Raw genomic sequence first — 10,875 nt, 5'->3', positions numbered from 1 at the left:
GTCCAATGATACTTACCACGCTGCAAAAGAAGTAATTTAATGGCAAGTAGATTCCAAAATTCAAGGCAACAAACTTAGGTGAGGCCAATATTATGTAAAATAGCAGCTTCCCTGAACTTCTTTTATGAAGGACCCAGATAGTTCACACACCTCAACACCATCAATATTAGATGTATCCTCACCATCAAACTTAGGTGTTTGTTTCATCAGCATTCATCAACGGCCAGCAATGTATTCTCATGATTCTTATCTTCGACCCTGTGTCACATTATCAAGAATGAGGAAAGCATAACTTTTGCTAGTTAAAAAGCTGTAGATTCACTAATAAATATTAGAAAATGGAAATCTACTGCAGCTTACTCAGCCTGGTAGTCAGCAAGGCATGCACTCTCAAGTACACATGCACGATAAGGTGGAATACAGATGGAAGAAGAAATCTGGAAGGATATAGTATATTTTCTGTTATATGGTTTTCCTTTTGCAACAGAGTTAGTTTGTATAGATTCCCTTGCTAGGCAGCTGTATAGTTTCCGTTAGGCTGATATTCATTTCATTCTTTATATATATAGTGTAATCAATCTGTAAAGAAGAACACAGAAGAATTAATATCATGAGAGAATTCTTCCAAAACTTTTGCACTCTACCTGCTTGATAGTTTTCCTTTTCTCTTCTTATATGGTATCAGAGCCAACCATGGCACAACCTAATTCTGCTAATCCAAATTCAGTTGAATCTTCAAACACAGATATAAATCAACACCCAAATCCAACCCCGATTGATCCCTCACAGCCAAACATCCATACTCGTAATTCATGTATTGTATTTAAATAACTATCATTCCCGGGCACGTTTGATGCGAAGCGCACTCAGGATTAAAAACAAACTCGATTTTGTTGATGGAAGCATTTCAGAGCCAAGTGATGCAGATAGCCCACTTATGGAGCATTGGTTGAGATGCAATGATATAGTCATTACTTGGTTGCAGAATGCTGTGGCAGTTGACATTGCCCCCATTTGACCCCCATTCTCTTTTTCATTCTTTTTCTCTATCTTATTTTCAACTACACACTCTTCCATAAAATAATATCACACACAATTAAAAAAACTTTTCATTTTTTTTCAATCACACATTTTTCAAAAAAATACTATTCCAATCATTAAAATTTGGAAAGAATGGGGGCCAAAAGGGGGCATAAAATGCAGCATCACGTATGTTGAAACGGCACATCAGCTATGGAAAGAACTTGAACAAAGGTTGGCACAGCAAAATGCACCAAGGATTTTTGAACTCAAACAAAGTATTGCAAGCCTGTTGCAAAACCAAGACAGTGTAAGCGTTTATTTCTCAAAGCTGAAAACTCTTTTGGATGAGTTACTAAATTATGAATTAGTACCTAATTAATCTTGTAGCGGTTTGAAAGTTGTGGTGAACAACCAACAAATAGATTGGGTTATGAAATTCCTAATGGGTCTCAATGATACGTATAAGGGATTATAGGCTCAAATTCTTCTCATTAAGCCTTTCCCAAACTTGAATGAAGTATAATCCATCATTCAGCAAGAAGAGACAAGGAGGCAAACTCCACTGATAGTTCACTTGATGAAACTATGGCACTACTTGCTAAGGGTAACTTTGATGTGAGAAAACAAAACCAATCCTCTCTGAAGAAAGAAAGGTACTATTGTACCTGTTGTAAGAAAGCTAGGCATTCCCTTGAACGATGCTTCAAGGCTAATCCAAACAAACCAGCACGTTCTTATTGCCAAATGCCTGGTCATACAGTTGGAAAATGTTTCAAGCTACGTGGGTATCCATCAGGCCACAAATCAAAAAGGGAGAAACAAGCCATCAACATCATTTGCTAATCAGAGTATTGCACTTATGCCTCCTTTCCATAAACAGATAAATAACAAAGCTCAAATACCTTTAACTCAGGAATAGTATGTTCAGCTCATGGCACTGCTAAAACCACAAATCTCATTAAACCTTCTACCTTCTGCAAATCATGTTAAGACTGTCCTTCCAACTCATTTTGGTGATGGTGAGATGCCTAAAGTTTCAAATATATCTCTATGTCTCTTTGCCCTTAGCAATAAGCTTCCTCATCATTTAGTTGTACCTTGGATATTAGACTATGGCTGGACATGGTCCAATCTGGTTCCGTTCTAACGAGAACCGAATCGGATCCAAATTTTAGGGTATTTAGTAAGTGGAATTGTTCGGGTTTGATTCGATTCGTTAGATTTTTAGGTTCCATATTATAATTAAATTTTTTAATATTTATAAAGTTACATTAATTCAACTAATGATATGTCCAATCTTTGCTCTTAAAAATAACGTAATCTAATTTTATGTGTCTTTTACGTCTCTCTTTGCTGAGTTTTTTTATAGATTTGAATGTTAAAATCACAAGAAGAGGAAAATAACGATCTTAAAATAATTAAGAGATGCGTTGTCGAGCTTCAGTTTGATTTTTCCAAAATAGTAGAAATGGAACTATGGTAGAGTAACATACTTGGAAAAAACTTAGGTCAGTTTGATTAAGTTGACTTTGAACTGAAAATTAAAAATAGGGAAATCATATTTTTGAGTTTGAGCTAAATTAACTAGTTAGCAAATTTATTTGGAAAAATAAAATTTGGCTTATTTGAAATAATTAATTAAAAAAAACTATGGAGATTTGGCTCTTATTCGATTTTTGATCTAGAACCGAGAATTGAACAGAACCCGTCGATTTTCGATTCAAATACTCGTTTGGATATTTAACTTAAGAAGAACCGATTGGTTCGATTCGAGAGTTTTGTCCAGCCCTATATTTGACACAAGGGCCACAGATCATATGATCTACTCAGCCTCTGTCTTTACCACAATTAAAGTAAAAGTTTCATATTCAGTAGCTCTCCCAAATGGTAAGGTTGTTCCTGTCACTTACATTGAGACATTGAAATTTTCAGTCTTCCACTTTAGATAATGTTCTTTGTGTTTCATCATTTTCTTTTAATCTGATATCAGCTCGGAAAATAACACAGAACATGAATTGTTACCTCATCTTTTCTCCCTAATTTTTCTTTATATAGGACTTTTGACTTGAAAAACGATTGGAATGGGCGAAGTAAAGCAATGACTCTATCACATGATGCAAAATGAAGTGTCTCCTCTTGTCTTGACCAGGAGATTAGCCTATCTAAGTCAAAAAGCACCCATATCTGCCTCTCCTGCCTTCAACAATGGTGAAGATTTCAACTTTTGGCACTATAAGTTAGGACACTCCACCTATCCCAAATTTGGTTTACCAGAAAACACCACAAGATCCACCAAATAGCCTTGCCTATTTGTACCTTAGCCAAACTACAAAAATTGCCATTTTCCTATCAACCAGCATATATCAGAAAAATGTTTTGATCTCATACATAGTGACATTTGGGGACCATGCAATGAGATTAGTTATAATGGTTTTCGTTATTTCATAGCTATTGTGGACAATTTTAGTAGAAATACTTGGGTATATGTGCTGAAATTCAATTCTGACACTAGCATTGTTTTTGCAAAGTTTCAGCTCCATGATTGAAATACAATTTGAATGCAAAATTAAAACTATTAGATCAAACAATGGAGGTGAATTTGAGATGAAGCAATTTTACTCGCTAAAAGGAATCGTTCATCATAAAACTTGTATGGAGATTCCTCAACAAAATGCCATAGTTGAAAGAAAACATCAACACATTTTAAATATAGCAAGAGCTTTAAAATTTCAAAGTGCCATCCCATTAAAATGTTGGAGTGATTGTGTTCTCACAACAGTTTATCTTATAAATAGAACCCATACACCTTTTTTAGATCACAAAACACCCTTTGAAATTCTTTTCCAAACCGAACCAAATTACACTCATCTCAAAGTTATCGGAAGTTTAGCTTTTGCTACTACCCTAGTAAATGGAAGACATAAGTTTGATCCTAAAACTAGGAAATTCATATTTCTGGGATACCCGTTTGGAGTCAAAGGCTACAAATTAATGGATCTGGAAATAAATAAGGTTTTTGTCTCTAGGAATGTTATCTTCCACGAGAATGTGTTTCCTTACAAGCAAAATGCTACCATCAATGCTGACTTTATTTCAAATTCAACTTCAAGTAAACAGAATGCTACCATTAATACTGATTATGCTCCAAATCCAACTTCATATACAAATTTCAGTTATGAAATTCCTACTATCTTATATCACATAGTAAATAGCCCAAATCATACTCTTATCAACACTTCAGACCAAAATGCACCAACAGATCATTCAACAAAATATTCATTATCTTTACCCCCGACCATTTGAACCTTCTTTATTAGAACAAACCACAAGTCATCTGAACCTGCAAATACATTTGGAATCGATAATGAGCCATCCCAAAAACAAGTTATACCTCAAAGGTCCTCAAGAGGACTCCTACACATCTTAAGGATTTTGTCTGCCAACAGGTTGCTTTGCTTCTCCATTCACAGGCTTTGGACAAGCAAAGGGTCACCGTTCCTACAGGTAATCCTTATCCTCTTGAGACTAGTTTGTCATATCATAAACTCTCTACTCTACAATGCTTTTATTTTTTTGATTATTGCACATACAAAACCTAAAAATATCCAAGAAGTACTAGAATCTCCTGAGTGGTGTAGTGTTATGAAAGCTGAAATAGACGCTCTCGAATTAAATGATACTTGGCTGGTTATTGATCTGGCTCCTAGTAAAAAAGTCATAGGATGTAAGTGGGTCTATAAAATTAAATTCAATGCTTATGGGACTATAGAGAAATATAAAGTTAGATTAGTGGCCAAGGGATACACACGGCATGAAGGTTTTGATTATCATGAAACATTTTTCCTCGTGGCAAAACTAGTTACTGTAAGTACTTTGCTGGCTCTAGCTGCTGTCAATGGTTGGCATCTATACCAATTTGATGTAAACAACGCATTTCTGCATGGAGATTTGGAGGAAAAAAGATTACATGCAATTGCCTCCGGGTTATCCAAATGCTAATGGGATAAGAGTTTGCAAATTAAAGAAAATCTTGTATAGCATTAAACAAGCTTCTAGACAGGTAGTCTAAGTTGTCCAACTTCATTATTGAGCAAGGTTTTTCACAATTTGAGGCTGATTACAACTCATTTACAAGACTAACTGCCATCCTAGTATATGTCGACGATATTATAGTGGCCAACAAATGCATTGACTTTGTTGATGATCCCAAGGCCTTCCTACATGAGAAACTCAAAATCAAAGATCTAGGACAATTGAAATACTTCCTTGGGATTGAAGTGGCTAGATCAAATCATGGCATTCACATATGCTAAAGAAAGTATGCCTTAGACATTTTGGGATATTCAGGTAAAATTAGGGCAGCACTAACTCGAATTCCACTTTATCAAAACCTTAAGCTTTTTAAAGAGCAAGGAAAACTTCCTCCTAATTCATCACTCTATAGAAGGCTAGTTGGTAGATTACTACACTTAACTAACAAGACCTGACCTATCCTTTTCAATAAAATTTTTGAGTCAATTCTTGGGCAGCCCTAGATTACCACGCCTTAATGCAGCCTACAAGATTTTAAGATATATCAAAACGGCCCCAGGACAAGGTTTGTTTTATTCTCCTCAATCGAACCTCCAACTTACAGGTTACTGTGATTCAAATTGGGAAGCATGCCAGGATACGAGGAGGTCAGTCGGTGGTTATTGTGTGTTTATTGGGTCTTCTTTGGTATCCTAGAAGTCAAAGAAACAACGTGTTGTGTCCAGATCATCTGTAGAGGCAGAATATTGGGCAATGGGTAATTTGTGCTGTGAATTAACTTGGATGAGATATTTAATTCGTGACTTGCAGATTACACATTCTCAGGCGGCTACTATGTTTTGTGATAACTAGGCTACACTTCACAACGCATCAAACCCTACTTTTGATAAAAGAACCAAGCACATTGAGCTTGATTGTCATCTCATCCGTGACAAGATTCAAGATGGAAGCATAACCACTGGTTATGTTAGTAGTGGATTACAAGTTGCGAACCTCCTGATTCAGGCTTTAAGTTCTTCTATTTTCTGCTCTCATTTGCTCAAGATGGGAGCAGAAGATATCTACTCTCCACCTTGCAGGGGACTATTAGAAAATGTAAATCAATTGCAACTTAGTTAACCTAGTAGTCAGCAAGGCATGTACACATGGATGACAAGCTGGAACACAGATGGAAGAAGAAATCTAGAAGGATATAGTATCTTTTCTGTTATATAGTTTTCCTTTCCAACATAGTTAGTTTGTATAGATTCCCTTGCTAGGCAGTTGACTTGTTTTCGTTAGGCCGATAATCATTTCATTCTTTATATATACTGTAATCAATCTGTAAAGAAGAACACACAGAAGAATCAATATCATGAGAGAATTCTTCCAAAACCTTTGCACTCTACCTGTTCAATAGTGTTGTGACTCGAACCATGATATTGGTGCTTCCATATTTTCAGCCATTAAAACGTGTTATGAAAATGCGAATTTTATAAATGGCATTCTACTTGATGATGACACCTAGCTTTATTCCTACCATTGGACGAAGGGTTACATTTTTGGTGATATATATGAGATTTAACGCTTCGTTTGGCTACGCGACTTTTCATTTTGTCTGACTTTTGAGTGAGATTCGAGAGTGTTCTTCTGTTCTCTCGAGTTAGGGTTTTCTGTTTTACCTATTTTCTGTAATCGATCATCTCATTTGATGTGTATTTTGGAAGGCGGTTAACCACTGAATGCTGGTATATTCTTGAGTGATACTTAGAGTCCTCGTGTGTTGAGGTTAGGGATGTGGTCTGTTGATTCATTGTGAGTCTGAGGCAAATCTGTGGTTCCTTTAAAGAAATAAGTCTCTTTCTTGTGTATTCTTGTAATGGTTGTAACCTTCGATTGCCTATTTTTGGGGCTTTAGTGCAACCGAGCAATATCCACTTTCGATTGGATGCTCAACAGGGGATTAGGTGCTAGTCACTGAACCTCTGGGGCTTCGACCGAAAAATCTTGTTATGTTCTTTATTTTCTGCAAATTTAATTTATGTTATTTTGATTGATTGTATCTTGCAACTTATTGTGTGGGTTTTTTGGACCCCTTTCAGATAGTTTTCCTTTTCTTATAATAAAGAATTAAAATTACTTGTCCATTAAATGTTAGAAAAGCCAGTTTGATTCTCTAATTTCCTTCACCTTCGAGTCTAGACTTGACCTTTCAGGGTACTAAGAATTTTCTGGATTATACGATTTGTTTGGTCTGATTTAAGAAAAATTATCATAAAGATGAACCATTTTCTTTCATGTTTTTAATTTTTATTTTTTTTATTGATAATTAATAGGGTAGGTAAATTACAGTTGCTTTTATTTTGATGTTCTTTCCAAACAGGCATAATGAATCCAAGGGCACTAGTGAGCATATTGTGAAAACTCATTATTACTGAAATTAATAATCCTACTTTCATCATTAAAAGGAATGAATAGAAGGAACAAAAGCTCTTTAATTATTGTTCAATTGGAACACCTAAGCCTATCTGATTATTTCACTGAAAATGTATACCCAAAAGCCAGAATTCTAAGCCCATCTGAAGGGAAATTAATAAGAACATTTTTGTATGGATCAAGTCGAGGGCAGACCAAGTTCACGCTCAGTGCAGTGCATGCCGGCCAGCCCCAGCCAAAGTAAATTAAAAAAAAAATGTGGTGAATGGTAAAGGCAAGGAGTACTTGAACCTACTGCAAGAGATGAAAATACACAGATGTACTTACCAAATGTTCAAACAAATGAAATTGAAATCAAGCTTGAAATTTCTTCCCAGTTCCTTCAATCTTGCTCGGCGGCTCATTCTTCTCTCGTTTGCTGCTCTTTCTTCGTCATTCAATTTTCCCATTCTTCCCTTGTTTTCTTTTCATCCTTCAAATTTACGAGTGCACACCGGATTCGAGAAATTTTTGCCCGCACTGAAAATATTTCCTAGGTCCGCCCCTGATCAAGTGTTAAAGAGAATGTAAGGCGCCAAGAGAAGAACGAGTCTCGTAATAAAAAATCTTGGAAGTCTGAATATGTTTAGGTTGTTCACCTACCTTCCATAGTAGTATTGGACCAAAAAGGCATGGAGGAAGACAACCCCTCTTTGATTTCTTCGAATGTTGGATGTGAACCAGTGCTAGAGCTCTGGGGATAAATGGACCAGATTTCTTTACTATTAATCTTCTCCAAGAGAGATGTGCCTGTATTCCCGTCTTCGGCTCCATCAACCTCAGTCTTCCCCTCGAATAATTTCACAACTTGTCTCATTGTAGGCCTGACATCAGGGTCCGGATGCACACATAACAAGCCTAATTGAAGCACTCTTTCAAGTTCCTCTTTGTCGAACCCTCCTTTAGCCCTTAACTGATCATCGAGGGCGTTAAGTAATTCTCCGCGTCTCGTTAGATCCCATACCCAATCTACCAACGGTGGCTTGCCTTCTTCAATTGGCCTCCTACCACACATCACCTCCAGAACCAATACCCCATAGCTGAACACATCGGTCTGAGTCGATGCTCGACCGGTCTTGACCACCTCAGGTGCCAAGTAACCGATGGTTCCAACTATGCGAGTCGTACCAGCCTCCTGTCCATGGTCATGCATTCTGGCTAGCCCAAAATCGCCTAGTCTTGCGTTCATTTCTTTATCAAGTAACACATTGCTAGCCTTAATGTCTCTGTGCAGAACTTTCGCCTCCCATCCATTGTGCAAATACAAGACAGCTGAAGCCACTTGCTTTATGATTCTTATTCTTTCTTGAAAACTCAACATTTTGGCGTCATCACATTCGAAAATCCTTTTGTCCAAACTCCCATTTTCCATATAATCATAAACCAATATTAGGCTGCCCTTTTCTATCTTAGACCAACCCCTCAAGCCCACCAAATTTCTATGCTTTAATCTTCCCAAACTTGAAATTTCAGCCAAGAATTCTCTCATTCCTTCACCGTTTTCATGCGAAATACGCTTCACCGCCACCTCGGCTCTACCAGGCAATATTCCCCTGTAAACCTTTCCATTTCCTCCGATTCCAATCACATTTTCATCTGAAAAACTCTTTGTTGCTGCATCAATTTCTTGATACTTAATTCTATGTGGCCAGTATTCTAATTCCCAATCTTCAATTTCTTCTCTCTCCCTTTTTCTTCTCCTATTCTTTCTAATGATCAAGAAAACAACTACTAAAAACATGATACTAATCAAGAAAACTCCCACTGCCATACCAGCAATAAAACCTTTGGATTTATATAACGATATTCCAGGAAGCTCAAAAGATGGCAATCCCCTTGTGATCAATGCCTCACTCAATGAAAAGTTTGAATTACTGTAACTCCAAGCCAAGATTTTGTGACTTTCAATCAAAGCTCCCGTTGATGCAGTAAAACCAACATACATTTCCTCCTCGAAAACTTCGGAAAAATTAATAAAAATATTCAGCAAAGGTTGTTTAGGCTTTGTCGTCCCAACAGGTGCTATGGTGACACTGACATTATTATCAGCATAATCAATCCAAACCTGGTAAATTTTCCCACTGTTCAGCTTCAGTTTCTTGAAAGAGCCTTTATCAGGCCAATAGCCTGCCTCCTCAGAAGCTACTGATACAAGTGAGTTGACATCAATTCCGACATGATTGTCGTTGATGTCCTGGAATTCTTCATTCTTAAAAACATCAAACTCAATACCAAAAACATGGTTAGTTGGATTCCCATTATTTGTAAAGTTGAATAGGCCTAAATGCTGTGCTGAGCTGGAACCCTGGATCCCAATATGTGGTACAAACAAGAAAACTATGCCATGTCCCGGCAGCCTATCCTTGTAAGGCTCCATAGCGAAAATGAAAGACGTCGAAAATGGAAGAACACCAGAAACATTTGGTTGTTTTGTGATAATCTTTGTCGGGTATAGAGCACGACCAATCGAGAAAGTTGTGTCATTGGTTAGTGTAAGAATTCTTGATTCAATTGTGGCATTTCCATAGAGTAATATGTCTGCAGAATGGAATCCATTGAAGACAAAGTCAGTAGCGGATATGGATTGGATAGTTAGAATTAGAGTTAGCAGAAGGTATTGTGGATGCTTCTTCATTGAAATAAAGATCAACAAGAAGTGGCTCTAATGGAGGATAATTTGAAAGTAAGAAATGGAGGCCACCCCATGGGGGAAGAAAAGGTCATATGTTAGTGGCCAAAACTGCTGTAATGAATTGTTTTTGCCAATATAAAATTGTACCGTCGGTTGCAAACACTAGTATGTCTTTCATTATTGTTGCACAAATAATCTTCAATTATGAAACTGATCAAACTTGTGTTAATTCTTCACATGGTCCATGCGTATCTATGCCTTATTTGGTCTAATTAAAAAGTATAATAAAAATTCTAAATCAAAGTTAACAGTTAATTTTAACAAAACATTTTATTGGACCCATAATTTTTATCAACTTTGATCAAAATATACAAGCCGTACGATTTTTAGCAAAATCAAACAAGGGCTATATAGATGTTGCTTTAAAACCTAGGTCGATTCTTAGAAATTTGAGGGTCACGTGAAAACTTAAAGAAGAATTGGATATTCAAAACCAATTTGTTTCTTATTTAAAGGTGGAGATTAACTTGCTTATGAACAATAAATTGAGGTCCAATATTGTAAGTTTTCCATGTAGTTATGGTGCTACTATTTTTTATAGGATGTGGTGATTGGTGATTTATCATTTTAGCTATGGATTCTTACAGGTCACCAATGACTTGGTAATGAATTAACAAACCAAAAATTAGTCAAAAAGTACACAAATAGAAGATATTTGGTAGAAGGTGCAACCT

General features: G+C 36.5%; 1 protein-coding gene across 1 annotated transcript; it reads right to left on the bottom strand.

Moving 5' to 3' along the window:
• Nucleotides 1-6: 6 nt before the first annotated feature.
• LOC111392893 (L-type lectin-domain containing receptor kinase VII.1-like) lies at nt 7-10,287 on the bottom strand. Its single transcript, XM_023018303.1, has 3 exons — nt 8,113-10,287; nt 7,798-8,014; nt 7-258 (listed from the first exon to the last, which is right to left on the bottom strand). The coding sequence occupies exons 1-2, from the start codon at nt 10,142-10,144 to the stop codon at nt 7,938-7,940; spliced, it is 2,109 nt and encodes a 702-aa protein (XP_022874071.1). The 5' UTR covers nt 10,145-10,287; the 3' UTR covers nt 7-258; nt 7,798-7,937.
• Between the last annotated feature and the right edge of the window lie 588 nt (nt 10,288-10,875).

The sequence above is a fragment of the Olea europaea genome, unplaced genomic scaffold (genome assembly GCF_002742605.1).
Source record: "Olea europaea var. sylvestris unplaced genomic scaffold, O_europaea_v1 scaffold994, whole genome shotgun sequence".
Taxonomy (NCBI): domain Eukaryota; kingdom Viridiplantae; phylum Streptophyta; class Magnoliopsida; order Lamiales; family Oleaceae; genus Olea; species Olea europaea.
Note: the sequence above shows the minus strand (reverse complement) of the source record. Positions and strands in the feature narration are given on the sequence as shown.